At 33.9% G+C, this 19,312-nt stretch overlaps 1 protein-coding gene across 1 annotated transcript; it reads right to left on the reverse strand.

The window, feature by feature from the left end:
- Window positions 1-1,449: 1,449 nt before the first annotated feature.
- On the reverse strand, window positions 1,450-19,312 carry LOC106170317 (nitric oxide-associated protein 1-like). Its single transcript, XM_087016698.1, has 11 exons — window positions 19,294-19,312; window positions 18,466-18,780; window positions 16,990-17,731; window positions 16,120-16,248; window positions 15,730-15,897; window positions 14,985-15,112; window positions 14,631-14,729; window positions 13,861-13,992; window positions 12,520-12,636; window positions 11,870-11,987; window positions 1,450-3,398 (listed from the first exon to the last, which is right to left on the reverse strand). The coding sequence occupies exons 2-11, from the start codon at window positions 18,685-18,687 to the stop codon at window positions 3,223-3,225; spliced, it is 2,031 nt and encodes a 676-aa protein (XP_086872824.1). The 5' UTR covers window positions 18,688-18,780; window positions 19,294-19,312; the 3' UTR covers window positions 1,450-3,222.

Consider the following 19,312-nt stretch of genomic DNA (forward strand, 5'->3'; position numbering starts at 1 on the left):
TTGCAAAGCAGCTGAATAAAGGGAAGTTTGCTTTGCAACCCCACAAATGAAAATAAGTGCACTGTCTGTTTTTATATTTATTTTTTATGCTATAACATTACGTAATTTTAATTGATTTAACATTATCTAATGCTATATAATAACTAACACTATTCTTTTACTAGAGGGACCTTTCAATAAAAGCGGCCGCTATCGGCCATATTTCGAACACCATATTTGTGTTTGTCCTTTACTTATCCTTTCGCTTGGGTTAATGGGGAGACATAGAGGCTGAGAAAAGCGCGGGTTCCAAGCGTGCACAACTGTGTGTGGTGGATAAAGCAACAAAAAAAGGGAGTGTTTACACTTTAAGTGTCCATTTCTATTGCACCAATATCAGGATAAGTATATAATATTGCAGAAAAGAAACCGAACCCCTTCCAGACAGAGACTGGGAGGTGAGAAGCCCAGACTGTATCAGTGCCACAGATGACCAGGCATGTAATGTAAACCGCACTGAGACGCATGTGGAGTGCAGTACACAAGCAAACTTTACTTTTAACATCTGAAAACGCCGTTCACGTAGCAAGGTTCATGTTTTTTTCGCCGCTTACATTACTTCTCCACACCACTTTTACTCTGATCAATTTCTCTCTCCAAACAATTTATTGCCAGTTTTTTAGACGAAGCCATTGGGTTCCTTACAAATTTAACACTGTTCCTTTTTGTACACCAACCTCTTGTTCATCTTTTACACCGTGGGACAGTTTACATACGTAATAATGAGTAACTATTTTGTATTGAATGTATCCGGACTGTGATGATGCCTTTTTTAGTTACAAATATTTGGATCTCGTTTTCACATATGCGATACCAAATGAAATGTTAAAACAACACGCCACTGCGCTTGGTATGACCACAAAGTCTCCCACAGACGAGATGCATTTGTTCCTTTGGTCATGTCACTGACGTACATTCTTTATGTAGCATTTGCAAAATTATTTTAAAACTATCAGAAATAGCACTTCATAATTACCGTCGATTTTCTTTTCATATTCGAGGACTCAGCAGTATAAACTAAGTCACCAAAGCAAGTCAAAATTATACAAATACATGATACATGAAATGTGCACGTCAGTCAAATTTTCTTTCTTGTGAAATGGCAACTTGACAAAATTGTCACGCAACGTTATCATCAAATACTGAGGTGGAAAGATAGATTAGACATCGTTTTATCAAATTTATTTTATCTAGATTTGCTTACACTAATTGCCGAGTTGACGTGCACCCCGAGTTCCATGTAAAAATGTTGATTGCTTTCTTACATGACAGTAACTGCCAGCACGCCACAGAATTCATTCAAGAGTGGTCGGTGTAACGAGCAAGACGAGACCGCTCCCAGACTCCGGGTCCAAGTATTATTTCCCCGAAGAAACAATGTCAGAAGAACAAAACACCCCAAAAAGGATATCGCTAACTTGGCAGGGCATTTTAATAAAATCTGTTGATACATGATTTACGAACACATGGCCTTCTGATTAGTAAGATAATAACCAGATATATTTTTCCATTTTTTCATTATGGCCATTTAGTGAACCAGCTAATCCAATCAGCGGATATACTGACGGCGTTCACTGCAAAAAGACCATTATGCATTCGACAAAATTTTGAGTTTAGAACCCTCCTTAGATCCTTGGTTGAATTTAATAATTTTTCTCAAATGATGTTTTAATGTTTTATGCTGTGACAAATTCAATGACCATTTTAAAAAACTAGACAGCAAAGTGGCAAATATACAGACACCAACCAGCAAAAATACTGAAGCAATATTCACAAAGAAGGCATGTATTAAACAAATAAATTCTAGAAAACAGATTCAGTGACTTCTAGATAAGATAAAATTCTATCATGCCACAGCCCTTTGAAATGTTTTTAGTAACAGAAACTAGCATTTTAATGCACACACATGTCATAAAAATGGCACAAATAATACATAATTATGTAGAAAAATATCTCGGCTGTAACATAGAGCAGATGTGTTTATAGAGAGCCTTCAATTGAGAATACTGGAAAATTTGTTGTTCAAATACAATTGTTTGAGTATAAAAACTATTGTAAGCCTTTTGGACAATTATAGCTTCCTATAATGAAGAATGTACTAAAACTAACAAACTTCCTCTTTAAAATATATCTGAAGGCAAAATATTACTTTGCAGACAGTGAAAATAGACATGTACACAAATTTATTGTACGTTTTATTTGTTGTAATATACCAGCATCTATAGGGGAAAAGGAAATAATAAGGCATCATTGATTAAAAGAGATTAGACTAAGTTCCATAACAATATAGCAAAGGATGTGCAATATTGGTATTTTGTCCTCCTGGTCAATGGAACACTGCTGGCAACAGAATGATAATTGCTTTTTTATGTATTTTGTGCATTCACGACACCATCCACCAGACTGAAATTGACATCGACTTCATCAAAATCTGTACATTTGTGATAAGTCTATCAAATGGCACACATACTAACAAGTACAGGCCTCAGGCATGTTGGATGTTTTAATGTCAAATAAGATCCTTTATCACTCTTATTGTCTTCAAGTTAGAACCTAGCCTGATAAAGCAGTCATATGTGCACCAAAAGTAAAAGATAACAACCAGCATCCATCCATAGTAAGTAAGAGTGCAAGTCATTATCCCTGTTATCATTAATCACGCACACACCATGGATAGCTTTAACAATATTACCCCTCAAGTTGATAAGGCCGTAACACATACTTGTGAATACTAATTGACTTCACAGTTAATTAAGGCCTACACATCATTTACTGCACTGAGCTTCCAAAGCTGTCATAAGTGGCGTCAAACAGAGACTTTGGCAATGGCTTAACAGACGGTCATGACTGTGAGAGAGCTCACTCCATGGTTAAAGAGAAATTTGACAATATTTAGTACATATTTCCAGATGCTGTAATATAGATATGGCAACAAGCATACTAAATGATAAAAAAGACATCTGATATAAACTTTGAAATCGATCTCATTTTTTTCACTTGACTCAACTTCTGGAGTTGATTTCAGCAACCTTTTAACTAAACAGTGACTAAAAAGTTTTTGCAGCAACAAAAAGTGTCTTCCTTCACTGTGGTTACAAGGGCAGATTTTTGTAATGGTATATGTTCAAAATGGAGTGCTTGTGTGCATGACTCCGATCTTAAAACCACCTTATTAAACCAAAATTATATCCAGGGCAACATCTTCTTTAGCTTGTAGGTAGATTTGTGGCTAATACGTCTTCCACGGTTGTTAACAGCAAATTTGAGGAGCGGTTTTCTAACGATGCAGCCCAAACCTCCCGGTGTATATGCCCTCAGTTTCACTGGCATATATGGACCAGCTGTCACTGCAACCCAACCTGAAATGAAAAATAAGTGCTTTATCATTGGGAAAGCAATCACTCCATCATTTCCTACAGACCTATTACAACAATGCTTAGTTTGATAAGTTGATATCAACACTGATATTCTTCTGATATTTCACACACAAAAAAAAGTGATTAGGTACCAATTTGTGTCTCTTTTACATCAATTACAAAAAGATAGTAGACTATACTTGGTACTAAAACCTAAGTATGTAGGAAGGAACCATGTGAGTTAGTTATATTATATTATATTTATTTTGTTCTCACTGTAGAAATAAGTACTGCTTATTATTTTTTTTTAATATTTTGGTCTTTTACTATATATATATATATATATATATATATATATATATATATATATATATATATATATATATGAGGAAAACTGAACATTTCTTCATTTCTAACCTTTTTTACCATTATCCTTAAAATATGATGCAGACATACATGAAGTTTATTTATATCTCCACATCTATATATAAAAGTGGATCTGGCATTTCTTTGTGAGTGTCCAAGAAATCCAAATTAATAAAGGATCAAAATTGATTATCCTATAGCCAAATCAGACACCTTTCACAAGGAATCTATGAGCACCTTACATCACCTTTTCAGTCTTAAAACCACATCCCAAGTCCAAATTGTAATTGTGTTTACACAGACTTTTAACTCCCAAAGTTGACTATAACCTAGATGTGTCAACTATATTCAGCATAGGCTAATTGACTGTCATCACAAAGTTGACTTCAAACAGTTTTTTAATCAAGTCTTAGCTAGGGTTCCAAAAATAACATCATACAAGTGAAATGCAATCATCAACATATATAAATTTAGGAAAAATTGTCCAATAAAGCTGCTTTTTGAACTTGAGGCACACACTGTTTGTACCAAAAAACACTTATGTAAAATCAATAATTTCAAAGAAACACATTCAATAGCATCACGGCATAATAGATGGTGAAAAGGTTTTAAAATTCATTTTTAAAATTCAAAGATTTCCACCTAAGCCATACAGTGTCTGTATATTTAAAGCCTTCAGTAACTGTGTTTAGGTAATCTATGCCATCACTTTGAAAAAAATCTTTTTGGTTTGAGAGAGATGATATAGCATCAACATTCATATTTACCCCAAGGAAAAAAATGCTCTCTTTACCTCTTCAAGTTTACTGAAGAAAAAAATTCTTTGAGTCTTTCACTGAATATTGCTAATCAAATTTGGGTATTTGGAAAGTGACCCAAGATTGAACCATGATGTTACGTAAGTTTATAAAGCAAAAAAAAAAAAAAAAAAAAAAGCATTCCCCATAGGCCTGCACTCTCTCAATTGTTTTTCCCTTGTCTGCTGTAGAAAATGAATGAAAATAAATAACCTGCCCACATCAAGGGTTTAACTGTCCTATGGAAAGCCCAATCAATGACATCAAGGGCAATGACTTAGAAAGGAAAGTCACTTCATCTTGTTTGTCACAACATATATGTGGAGGACAGGCATTAAAAGGAGTCTTGGTTGTAATAACATCATCAAATGCTGTGACCTTTTTTCAAATTGAATTTAAATAACTGTTTTAAATACATCTCTGTAATGTCAAATATTAAAGATTAATTCTAATAAAGCAAATAATGTTCAAAGTACTTGTTTGTTATTAGCAGCTGGTTATGGTTCAATTCGTAGAAGACTGACAGATGACAAAATTATCTACAATAGTCTCTCTGTAATTCATGCCTCATAAATGGATTAGGTGTTTACTAACACTACCTGCAGATCTTTTTTTGGCATTAACACCCATATTAACCACAACACACCGTACAATTATTTAGCACCAACAAAGTGATACCTAGCACTAACATTCATCTGCTCTGGTAATGCTGGTTAATTTGTGGGTTTTGTGGTTAATATGGGTGTTAGTGCTAAAAGATCTGCGGGCAGTGTTAGTTACACCTAATCCAAAGAAAATCTTCGGGTGTGAGAAAGAAGATATAGCATCAAAATTCATACAGTACTCTCAAGGATAAAAATGCTCCCTTTACCTTACCTCTTCAAGCAAACTGACAAAAAATATTCTTTGGATTTATTTCTAAATATCAATAGTCAGATCTTGGTGTTTGAAAATTGAATTAAGGTATTAAGTTAAAACTGAGTTTATAAAAGAAAACAGCATTTCGAGCACTTTTTAATCATTTTTCCATTGGGTGTTGCAAGAAATGATTGCAGCAAATGAGACTTTATGAATAACCTGCCTATACTGTCCTATTCTGTTTAAGAAAAAATATACCATTTTCAACTGTCCAATGGAAAACCAAAGCAATTACATCAAGGACAATTACTTGGAAGGGGAAGTCACTTCATCTTGTATGACAGAATGATATCTGATGATGTTTTCTTATTTGAAGCACAGATGATATGAATCTTTTAGACTAGTACAGACACATATCTATGGCACAAAAGGAGCAATATAATGCTATGGGTATTTCTATTAAACTGTCCACATTGTACCAGACAATCAGTGTGCTGCTCTGTGTTACAGACATTAGCATTTGGTCAGTCCTACCTAAATTATATCTAAGTGAAACTTGCATCTTAAGTCACGACTTGGATAGATTTTCACTGAATAACCCCAATAGTAACTAACTGTATTGATTTAGCCATGAAAAGATTGCTGCAGCTCTGCCAAGGGATTGCCCTTAATAGTTTCTATCTTTCTAATCAGTTTATTTCTAAACTTTTCCTACAGGGTAATTTAGGATGCACACATTAGAATGGGAATGTTGGTTACATCAGCTATGAAGTGCTGCAAATTGCAACAACCATAATTACTTCTTGGGCTAATAAAACATTTGTCCAAGATCAGATGAAAGGAGTTAGAAAATTATATTCAATATGCTTTACACATCAAAGGTCTCGTACTTTCAATTATGTTTAAGATCAGTGATTTTGGTTTAATATTTTTGTATGACAAAGTGTAAAGGCAAAACCTATCAAACTGGTGCTGATTGTCTACAAAATACTTGCAAGATTTTGGAAACATTGATTGAATTATTCATAAAATATTTAGACACATTAAAGGCACAGAACATGAGTATGACCTCTATAAAGCAAACATTGGATTTGACTTGGATATTTCAACATTTTTCCTGAATCACCAAAGTACACCAAATCCTAAATCATTCACAAAATTACAGTCTCTTAAACCATAATGAGTTTAAAAAAAGCAGTTTCTGAGTAACTGCTGTAATTTACTTTTCCACAGATAATGACGCGCATGTGCAGTTAACTCATTTCTGTGGGTCGGGTTCATGCCTATTTAGGATGACATGCATGTGTGGTTAACCCATTTCCACTGGTCATGTGTGACTGCACGTGTCACTAAGCCACGACAAGTCGAAATGGGTTAACTGCACATCATTATCTGTAGAAAGGTGTATGATAGAGACAGGTAAATTTCACTTCTGACAATAAAAACAAGTCAACAAAGCAAAGTTATAAAACTTTGATGTATCAAAAAGTATATGGTGAAATAGTGACTATTATTCTGTAAATTTAGGGAAATTAAATGCTTCATAAAATAAATGCAAGGAGCTGTTTTCACTTCTGTATTTGGGTTCTTGAGATATGAGCATATTCCAGGTTGTCAATTGCTTGAGTGCTAGGAATCACTTCAGTAAGTCTGAGGAAAATAATTTTCTAGATTTTTACATTGCATTGAGAAAGCTTCAATGCTGCAAATATTAACAGAAATTTATGAGCTCAAAAAAAGAATAATGGAATACTTTTAGTACTTGAAACTGTCTTAAAGTTTTTTTTATATCTGTATATACTGCAAAGCTATTTATTATCAGTACTCAGACCTTAAATGATAAAGCCACTGAAAAAAGTATCCAATGTCCATTTCCTTCTAACTGTACAGGAAGGCATGATGGTCTAAGTGTTTTATGAGAAACATTAAAGAATCATTTAATTAACGAGAGCGCAGACCTCCGCCAAGGCAGCAAAGTCTCCACCCAATGCCGTTTCACCCCTAAATTTTCATTCTATAATGATTTAGTTTTTTGATTTTTGATTGATTACTAATCATCTGTTCCTTGATCCACTTTTGACAGTTCCTGAAAATTTCATCAAAATCGGTCCATAACTTTTTGAGTTATGTTGATGACAGACAGACAGACAGACAAACAAACAAACAGGGGTGAAAACATAACCTCCTTGGCGGAGTATGAAACATCAAATCAAAGTGCAGGGATGGGTCAGTCATGCAGAAACAGGAGAAAATCTCTTTTGGTAGGAAAACCTGGTTTTCAACACTGACCTGCATTTGGGTATTATGAATCAGTCCACTAAGTTACACTGAAATAAATATTTTTGTCTTGCTTTTGCATTTTCTGTTCTAAAGATTGTATAGGTAAAATGTGTAAAAAGTAAAATCTACTAACTTACGGAAGTGGTAAAAGGGTTCAACAAGGCTAACATTCTAAATTGTTCTGGTGACAGAGGATAATAAAAAAGGCATAAGATGCTTTAAGTGAATTCCAAGATGAATTTTCCTGTAGTTGTCACATGCTGTAGATGTTTTGTGCTTGTTTGTCCATTGGAAACAATCAGAACTATGTAGTCGCCCTTTGGATTTCTAATGGTAGAGAGATGACTTGTCTGGCCAAATCATGCTAGGAAGGATCACTGGTACTGTCAACTAGGAAAGGAGGCTGCTTCCTGGACACTTTTTGCATTATCCCCCTTCCCTACCTGTGCAGCTGCTGCTTTCTTTTTGGTTTGGCAGATTCCTTCTTTTGTGTAAAGATACCACTTTCCTCTGATGCAATTTGTTCCCATGCATTGATGTTTCTCTGGAAACTGGATTTTAATATATTGTTTATGTCTGTTCCTCATAGGACATAGGACACTGACCAAAGCTCAATTCTTGCTGGCTGTTGTCTTATTGGCTAACCAGAGCTGATTATACATGTTTCTTTTTGCTGTGCTGCTGGATGATTTTGCAGACAAGATCTGGAGCTATTTCAAAGCAAAGTCCATTTGCTTGTCTCTCACCGGCATTTACGCATCAACACAACTTTCCAAGTTCCATATTATTATAAGACGACACATTTTTCACCTTTCAAATCTTCTGGACTATATTTAACATGCAATTGCAAGCCCCAGTGACTGGGACATAAATGTACATGTGGCCTTTTGTTTCACATTGACCAATAAAAGATTAACAATGTAATATCACTATGTATACTCAGTATATATATTTGTTGGTTACCTTAAAATTATTCAGTATCTTTTTAGTGGATGGTCACTTAAGATAAATATGTATAACATGCTAGTGATGAGCTATAGCTTCAATAGCTTCAAATTGGTGAATTATGCCTTAATACCTGCATTTCAAAATTGTGACCAGCGGCCATCTTGGATTTGAGGATCAAAATGGCTACCAATTGTCTCCAAAGCACCAAGTACATGTTCTTTACCTTTAATTAAGCCATTTTGGTCTTTTACATTTGTTTCAAGGTCTTTAAGATGTTATGAAACATTTTGCACTAATTAGACTACATGACGAATGTGACAACTTAAGCCTACATGTATATTGATTTTGGAGACTTAAGATAGTTTGTACTGATACTTTATGAAACAGATTATATTAAAAATGTATTCTGCACCAGAAAATAATATTAAATGGTGCATAGCTCATTTACAAAGATGTAATACATATAGTTTCAAAATGGCGAATTATGCCCAATTTCAAAATGATTTCTGGTGGCCATCTTGGATTTGAGGGATAAAATGGCCACCAATGGCCTCCATAATGGTAAAAATGAGTTTCTTGCTCATAGTTTAGTCCAATATGATGGTATATAACAAAAAATTGTATTGAGATATATTTCAATATGGGTCATCAATATCCATGGTTTTGCAGCGTTCATACACATACCCGGTATATATCTTGGTAGTCACTTACAACATCCTCTTTGTCCCTTCAAATCACCTTCTATCACTAAAACAATATCAAAAATGACCTTTGCACCCCCAAAATAGTAGGAATCTACATATATCACATATATACAGTATGTAGGTCAAATGTTTCAAAAATCAACATAAAATAGCAAATTATGCCCACTTTCAAAATAGCGGGATGACAGCCATCTTGGATTTGAGGCACAAAATGGCCGCCAATTGCTTCCATCAAAAATGGGTTCCTTGTCCTTAATTTAGTCAGGTTTGGTAATCTAGAAATGTTTTTAGGCCAAAAATTGATGGAAATATGGAATATTGTTTATTTTGGTAACTAATTTGCATAATTTATGCTAATTTATCCATTGATAGAGAGTGTCTCTATAGATAAAAAAATTATTTTGGCCGAAGGAACATTCATGCCAAGTTAGACATTTGCACTACGAAATGCAGCTTTTCGCCAATTTTTGGTCCTTAACAAGCCTACTTAACAAGGTATAAGTGAGAGCTGTAGCATGTGGGATTTACAAACTGCACGTTGATGTTAGTAAGTTTGAGGAAAATAAGTCCATAATAATTATTGCATTAACAGCAAAGAGTGCACACCAACAGGTGGTGGCTTTACGAACAGACATATTGTGTCTGTACATAAAAACAAATTATAGTTTCAACAAACCAATCAGTATAACACATTTCAAGAATGAGTTCACTAATGCATCAGAAGTACGTCTACACAAGTGATGAGCTTCTGATTACAGAGATCAGAAAGCAAGCCATTCCAAAGTAGTCTCCAAAATTATGTCAACATCAAAAGCTATATCAAATACCATGGTTAAGCAATGAAAGGCATGACAAGTGCCTTGGATCAAAGTGTGAAAATGGATCAATATTCTGAGTAGGTATCAAGTATTCTGAGTGAATACCGGTGTAGAATACAGGAAATGTGCCCAGGTTTTTTTTTGTTAAAGTTTTAACCAAAGGGCTGACATTTTATCTCATCTTGATGATGAAGACACTTAATATTATAAAACTATGGCCATTAGGCAAAGCTTCCTCAAGGGAGCTCTCTACTATAAAATGAATCAAGGTACATGTACAAGATAGTGTACCGGATGCTTTACTTTTATGTATCTTGCCCGCATGATTTGTAAGTATTTTCTAGTTTAGTTTCATAAGTCATATAGGTTTAAATAAGGTGAAAAAATGTTTTTCTGTTTTTACATGTAGGTAGATAACTAAAAAAGTGGATGGTGACATTAGCTCTTAGGTAATTTTATAAAAAAACTGTTGACAAATTGATTTTCTATTAAAAAAATACCAGCATCACTTTTAACAAAGGTGTCTTTTTAATACTAAAGGTTAATGAGCACTTAAATTATGTTTCAGTTCAAAGTTCAAACACACAAATTATTGTCAGAAAAGAAATATCACTTATTACATCAAGATTAAGCATGTTGCTTGTTTCAAGCCAAAGCATTAAATCTTAATGATCTCTTTCCAAAAGCAATCAAACTTCACTGAACCTAAGAAATTGAATGCTGTGGCTTCTTACAGATGAACTTTGCATAAATAAAATAAAACCTTATTATTATTATTATTAAAATTGTAAACAATAATTTTTTAAAATAATGTAAAAACAGAAGGAATAATCAAATCATGTCATTTTTAAAAGTTGATCCAACTTTCAGGCTTTTTGAGTTTAAAAATGTAAATAAACAAATTTAAATAGGTGTAAAATTAAATTTGCACGTTACTGAAGGCATGCCATTCCAGAAACACTTTTATAGTTGTACTTCTGAATAAATCATAGCTTTAGATACTGACCATTCCCAAGCTAGTCTACAAAAATAAAATAAAAGTACGAAACCCGTTTTATGAAAATATCTTATTTAAACATACATTAAAAAAACATAGCAATAGTTGAACTGGAAGATCTTTTTCATATCATGTGCCCACTTTACTGTGAGCCATCCTATTTTCATGGGCCTTTAATTTTGGCCAGTTTCGACAATTGGTGCAAAGTTACCATCTAGGATTTGTTCTCATTAGAGCATTATTTGTTTTCATTAACATACTACATCACGAATATCTTAGAGACCAAACAAGTTATCAGTATGTTTCTTTCATATGATGAAAATGTTTACCCACTGGATTAATAACAAAATCATATTAATTTTGCTTTAGATATCAATTTTTTCAGAGCAGCCAATTTGTGTAAAGATAAAAAGCACAGAAAAAACATAACAAACCTTTTGACATAGAGTGGCAACTTTGAAAGACTAGCTGTTCACTTTGCAAGGTCATTCAATTAAGTATTTTATATCACCAAAAAGCTTGTAAGAAGCAAAGTAAAGGTTTCAAAGCAAACTCTCTGGCCATAAAATCAAACCGATGCTGAGATAACATGACCGACATGCTCTCTCATACCATATGAACAGATAATAACTCTGCGATACACTCAGCAATACTTATCTAGATAATGCACTGTATATCTATCAAATGCTAAATATTATTAACTTACCGAGACTAGACAGGCATATATCTGCAACACTTTCATTGAACGCTACTCCTGTCAAGTCTATTTCTTTTCCAACAAGGGATGGGATTTTATTCAGGTGGTCTTTGTCTCCAAATGGAAGCTGAAAGATGTGAAAAATTAGTTCCACATAAATATATAAATATCCTTTTTACTAATTGCATATAATATCTACATGCTTGTCTATCTATAATATAAACATCAGTATCTAAAACATGCAAGAGCTGACAGTGCTAAATAAAGCAATTGTTATATGATACTAGTATATAACTAAATTATAATTTACATGGTATATAAATTCAGAAATGAAACAATCTCAAAACTCTCCAGGCAAATCAACCACATAATTGATACTCTTATTATTTCAGCTTCTCACTTAAAGTTGACAAATAAATTCATAGAAACAAACAGAAAGGACATTTCCTGCATTTCTTGTATATTAATAGTAAAACAAAAATATGGTTTGACAGTTATCACGTTAACTTTATAAATGTCTCAGACGGTAATAGCGATACTGAAGGAAACGAACAAAACAAGTATTAAAATCAGAATATATACAGTGTTCGTACATAAAAACTTGTGATGTGATAATGTGGCTTCTATCAAGACAAAATACTCAGTATCTCATGACTTACCCCAAGGGCCCCAGATTTGATTGAATTCCTATAAAACTGATCAGAAAGATCAAGACCTACTACTTCAACTGGTAAAGGGAAATTGGCAAAGACTGTCATGTAAATTTGCTGTTCTCCCTGCAAAAAGGAAATTAAACATCACTCACTTGAAAATTTTCAGACTAAACAGATATATCAACTGTTTGTCTTTTTTTTCACATGCATACAATGATCAATAAATCTGCAAATACTTCAACAATTTAGATGACTCAGAGGAACTTCAGTGGTGTCATTTAACCCTTAAGGTGTTGAATAATTGTATACTAGCAAATCACATCCCGTACACTTGTTATCAAAAACTTGCAAATCAAACTAAAATTTGCAGCACAGAAAAGAAAAAAATTTAATTTAATGACTTTTGTAGCCAGCCTCCCTATAAGTGCTTAATATAAAGACCATAGACAGTCTAAAAGCACAATGCTAAAATTAAGTGTTTTGTTGTGTATTAGATGATGGCTTTCCCCAGGGCACTGCAGCCTCTGTCTAGACAATTAACTTAAAAGCAGACACAGGAACAGCCCATACCATTATGCGCATGTTGAACAAGGTGTGTCTGAATTTACAAAGGTTGATTTCTGGACAGTCATCAACTGGATCTCCAAATCCAGGCTAACTTATGTTAAGTATAGAGAATAAAAGAACAATATTGTGGAATATTGGGAACTTTCTGAATATAGCTCATTTTGTAATGAAAAAAGAGAACGACAGCAGTATACAAATTAGCAGAAGACATTTTAAGACATTTTTTCTGAAAGACCTAAGTTAAGGTTAAAGCTATTTAGGTTTTTGGACCATATTTTTATTTGAAATCTTGCACCATTGTGTTAGTACAAGAACTAATTTTACTAGACAGCAAAGCTGGCAAATATAGACAACTTACAGATTCGACTAAGTTATTCGTATCATTTCATTTTAACATAAACAGACATATTGCAGTAAACAATATTTTTTTAATTTAAGATAATCTGATCATTCTGATTACTAAAAGGAACCCTTCCCTTTTACCAGACAAAACCAAACATTAAATTTAAAGTAAGACAAAAATGTGGTTTAGCAACTTAAGGCTAAAAACCAGATATGTCAGAGGGCAAACGAGACAGCCATGACATAGAGGCACAGTGATCAAAACACACACACACACACACACACACACACACACACACACACACACACACAGTGTCTGTATATAAAAACAATGTATTATGTGACAAGAGCAGTATTTAGACAAGTTAACATAAACAGTTCGAGAAAAAAAAAAACATTGAGAATGCGCCATGTTAAAAGACACCGTATCCTTATCACCTCCAGATAATCTATCCTCCCCAGACCAGTCAGCCACAGGCTGTATCTCGGCTTCACAACAAAGGTGCGAGGGATTATCATATTCTTGGGCAACAGCTCCAACAGTTCTGCAGGTGATAATAAGTTGATGATCTGCAAGTGGAATACATTTAAAATTTATTGTGATATTAAATACCTGAAGTAAATAACAACAAGAACATCATCAGTATTATTAAAATAATTTATATACAATGTACTTGCAATAAACAAAACTAATGCAACAATTTATTCATACTTTTAATCAGCTCTCACAGAAAAAATGTTCATTTCACACTGCTATAATATCAAAGTATATCTGAAATTCTCAATTGTTTATTATCATAGAGCAAAATAGGTACGTCTTTGATAAGTATTCTACTGAGAACTGCTAAATAAAATGAAGGGTCATTCCAAATCATTTTTGGAAAGGATACCAAAATGATTATTTAAAGTTCAAAACACAAATAAGAAAGATATAATCACTGTATATTAAGTATAATTTTGATGACAATCTTTTAAGTAAGTCACTGGATATTTGCCTGCATAAATTTCGCAAGCGTAAAATTAAAATCACTCTCATACCAGCCACCCCCTCACATGTCACTAAGTTACTCCATAACAGTTATTTCTCACTCAATCATTTATTTTATATAAATGTTTTTAAATAAACTGGATATTTCCAACTGCTTTTCATTTTGTTCATCGCCAGTCATTTCTATTGGCATACAACATGTGTTACTTCAGTCACATACCTGGTTTGGGTTGACAAGTCCTGGTGTGTCAATGCACCATCTACTATTCTGGTAGTGATTTTCATCAAAATATTTAGGTGCCTTCTTTTCTTCTAGAGACTGGGAATGTAAAGAAACAGGGTTATCGTGAAATATATTGATGGCAACCACTCAAGAGGAAGCTTTCTTATGTGCAACCATAAACTTGTAGTGCATCAGAGTTAGATTCAACTTCACAATGACCTTATCTTATTTTTTTTAAACGCAAATAAATCAATACTGCAGAGCATTTTTTCTTAAGTTTTAAAGCCTATCAACTTTATCAACTAAATTCACATCATAAAAAAAGTTAAAAATATTGTTAATTCTATATACCTTTCTGCCACTTTGTGTTTCTTCAAGGCCTGATTTCTTACTAAACACATACTGTGGACAATCGAATGGCTCGATTTCTTGGTCATCTTCAACAGGCTTTTCAGTAGTGAAGGTTTGACCAATGAAACCTGGCGAGTAAAAGTACAATATACCATGATATATTGAATATATCTCTTCTGGAATGAAGAGGAGTAACACACTGAAATAGGTTATGAAATCAACAGATTCAAATCAAAACTGTTACAAATCTGTTAAAATGATTAGTCTTTTCCCCTATTTCTATGGAGCCAGAGATAATCCTAATCTTTATTCTCATGTCTCAATCTCAATTACCTTCACTTTTACTAGTTTTAACAGTTTCCTCACAACTTCGCAGTTTTTCTACTCTACCTACCTTCCTACATTCTATTGCATATAGTTTTTGCTTGCAAAATATATTTGATTTTTTTATAGCTGTTTATCATCCAAATGTATTCAACAATCACTAAATAATTAAGGGATTACTATATGGAGTTCATGGAGTTTAGGGTTCAAATGTAATTGAAAGTAAGATGGTAAGATGGATGGTACGTAGAGACCAGAAATGTGTAAGTATAAGCAGAAACAAAATATTTTGGTATTTGTTGTGTGGAATATCAATAGGTTGTACAGGAATTTGTTAGATGTGACAGTGTGGAACATTGGTAGTGCCCATAAGCCTCTGCACTAGTTAGGCAGACCTGTCTTTTCTTTTCAAAAATATTACCTGTTAAAGTAAGGCTTTTCCGTTTTCCATACTTTTTCCACATTTCTTTCCTCAGTTCCTCTTCTTCCTTTAGCCTTTCCTCCTGTCTCCTGATTCTTTCACTTCTCAATTGCAGTCTCCATGGTGTGATTCGTGCCATGGGGAACTTTAGAGTACCTATTGTTGTGCCTAAAAAAACATATACCACCACTGCAAAGTTGAATAAAAAGTAATGGAAATACAGTGTGAATTCAATTGAATTTGAAACTCTGGTTGGATATGGTGCACAATCAGCTTGCTAACAGTTTACCTGGTTACATACAGTTATCATATGCAAGGTCTAGGATTGTGCTTCTTTGGTCTTAAAGACCAAAGTCACATTTAAAGTCAGACCTGGCAGTGTCAGTTTACCTGGCCATTTGGAAGTGGTTGCCCTGTGAATCAGATTCCTTGCCTTGGTTTGGCACATGTCTGATGACAACAGACTGTTAAACAATGTAGATTTGCCAACATTGGTACACCCTACCAGGTACACATTACCTGTAAGATTAAACTTCTGATTAGAAAAGGGCAGGAAATGACACAAACATGGGTGAAAGTTGTAAATAATGAAAACATAAAGCTTGCCATCACTCATCACATTTAGATCATATGAAAAAAAAACAACAAAAAACAAGTAAAATGAAGACTGCAAATCCTAAATTCAGGTATAATCCTGAAAATTTTACCCATGCACAATTCCAATATAGAGACTATTTCCCATGATTGATCTACTTGTTAGTCTGAAATACAATTATACTAATCAACTGCTTTCAAATACTGTTTTTCAGTCTGGGTTTAATGGGATGGAGGAGTGGGATTGATTGTTAATTTTTGTCTCCTCTGCCTATATTGATTTTGTATAGCTTCCTGCTGGCAAAATTTCTGGAAAAATAATGACAAACCCAAAAACATATTTAGTGCAATTTGACTTTGATATCTTTTGACATTCAAACAACATCTGTATTATATTACTTATCAAAGAGCAAACTGCTCACTATCCTGAAGGTAAAACCTAAAACATTTTACCTTTTTTATGAAAATGTGCAAACGTGCTTGCCCTACATTGATACCTCTTTTCGTGCTTTTTTTTTTTACTTTTTGGGAAAGTATACCCAATCTTCCCCAGATCAGCCACCCTCCTCTCCTCCCTGGCCTGGGTTACTGATGACAACAGACAGAAAAAAAACAAACAAAAAAAAACATGCCCTAGTGAAATGATATGAGATTTTGTATTCTTACCATCAGTTCCCCATTTGTTCATGATCAAGCTGACCAATCCTTCCACACCATAACCTGTCTTTGCACTTATCAGCCTTGTATGAAGAATGGTTCCCTCACTAAGTCCAGCTTTTCTAATATGGCGCTTAAATGATGCCTCAATTCTCTCGAACCACCCAAAATAGTCCCGTGGCAATAAGTCAACTTTATTGCCCAGTATAATCAACTCATGTTGATTGCCAATGTGATCCCATAAATTATCAATAAAGCTATTGGAGAGGTCTAATAAATCTACCAATAATATCACCAGAGATGTTTTCTGAGTTTTGAGTTCTGAGATGATCTGTGGATATTCTTTGGGGGAAACTTGGACATTCAAAGCTAAATTAAAGTGTGTCATCATATGACAGCGCTGACAGTGGGCAGCTTTCCTTTCTTCTGGTTTCAACTGTTTATATCTCTGACTGGGCATGTAGCCTGGAACCCCAGGGTCCTGACAGTGCAGAAGTGCACCACACCCTGTGCAAGGCACATCACTGATGGGTTCTTCTGGATCTGGTCCTCCATATAATTTGCTTTTGTTTGATCTTTTAGGGTAAACTGAGTCATCAATCTGTATTGATTCTGTATAATCTTCTTCTTGCATTATTTCTGGAGCTTGTTCCAACTCTCTAATCTCTTTTTTAAGTTCTCTCAGCTCTTCTCGCTGGTATTCTAATTTGATTTTTTTTACTTCAGGATCTATCTGTTGTTCATTATCATCCTGAAAAGACAAAATGTTATTAAAACTTTGATTCTGCTACACTTTAGTCACAAGTTGAAAGGCATGAAATATGCGCATCAACCATTGATAAAATACTCCACTGAAACTCCACTTGGACTGCATTTTGATACTTTTCCATTACTAGTAATGTCCAATGTGCATTTAACCATTTCATTTCTTTTAAAATATAAAACAGTATAGCCTAATGCATTTTCCAGTTTAATTATTTATTTATTATTTGGCCCAAACTAAAATTCACTACCAATTATGGACCAAAATAAATAAGTCTTGAATTTTAATTGCAAATTTTTTTGACAGTCAAATGATTCACTTCATTTTTAACACAGCATGCTGAATTCATATGCCAATGTAATTGAGCATTAAGCTAATTTACTCTGATGAAAAGGTGCACTACAATAGTGCAAACACTACAGAATCTTGTACAATCTAAAATAAGTAAAAATGTCAAAAAGAAAAAGGCTTCCTTGTTTCAGTCATACACTTATGGGGCAATGTTGCCAAAATGACTTTTGAAAAATTATTCAAACTGATTTTTGACTAGAACTTGCATTTTTTCCAAACCAAAGACACTCCGTAGTTTCAAGAAAAACAAAAGTATGCTTTGACAGTAACAGGTATTGGATATTGGTACCATAATGATGGCCACAGTAAAGACATTTCTAAAACTTTGGTTCCTCTAAATCTATACATCTGTAGATTGGGTGCATACATACATCTGTGATACCCTTCTCTCCTTTAAGACCTTTGAATTTTCCATCCTCCAATATAACATCTGGCAAATAACTTGCATAGGATTCTTGGGATTTCTCTAATTTCATTCTTGCTATCAGGGGCAATGTCTCAACAGGATCTGACATTTGTAATGGTGGATTCCGCTTCATCTTTTTCTCATTCTCCGCTTCTATAATCTTTTTTACCCAAATTCTTGGCTTCATTTTTATTCTGGGGTTTTTGGTTGCATTTCTCTTAGAACCATGTGAATATGGAATAGCTGTGCTGAGAAAGTGAAAGTCTGCAGACCATAGAGCCTGAAATATACACAAAATAGCATGTATACATTGAACTAAAAAAAGTTATCAAAATAGGCATGCCTGCCAAAATAGGTTTATCTGGTGATAAACGAGAATTAAAAACTGTAAATTTGGGTTTGTTGGACAAAGTTTCATTTCAGAATATCTTTAAACAATATAAACGAGCATTATTGTGATTAGATAGTAAAAATCAAGGGGTTGGCACGGGAATGATTGAGAAATTACATTCTTCAAATACCCAGATATGCATAAAACTGATGCCAAACCAATGAATGCAACTGCTAAAGGCATGTCACCTGTTCCAAGCAGCTAACGCCTTATTAATTGATCTATTAATATATTTACAGCGTTACAAAAATATTCCCTGACACCCTCCCTCTAACATTTCTCGAAGTCCCAACTTAGATAAACTGGCAAAATCTTCAATTAACGGCACTAGACTTGACATTCTTCAGAATTTTCTTGGTTACTGATACTTCTTTCAAAATTTAACTTGAAACCTTGCTGTACCAGCGACAACTGAAGTAAG

This window comes from Lingula anatina, chromosome 1 (assembly GCF_051362555.1).
Source record: "Lingula anatina isolate TDL-2025a chromosome 1, LinAna3.0, whole genome shotgun sequence".
Taxonomy (NCBI): domain Eukaryota; kingdom Metazoa; phylum Brachiopoda; class Lingulata; order Lingulida; family Lingulidae; genus Lingula; species Lingula anatina.

Bases quoted from the DNA above. Each gene is read 5' to 3' on its own strand.
- LOC106170317 (XM_087016698.1), bottom strand. From the start codon at position 18,687: ATGAAGCCAAGAATTTGGGTAAAAAAGATTATAGAAGCGGAGAATGAG. The intron at 15,113-15,729 runs GTAATATTTTTG...TTTACTCGCCAG, and splicing joins GAAAAGCCTTACTTTAACAG to GTTTCATTGGTCAAACCTTC. The intron at 11,988-12,519 runs GTAAGTCATGAG...CACATCTTTCAG, and splicing joins TCAAATCTGGGGCCCTTGGG to CTTCCATTTGGAGACAAAGA.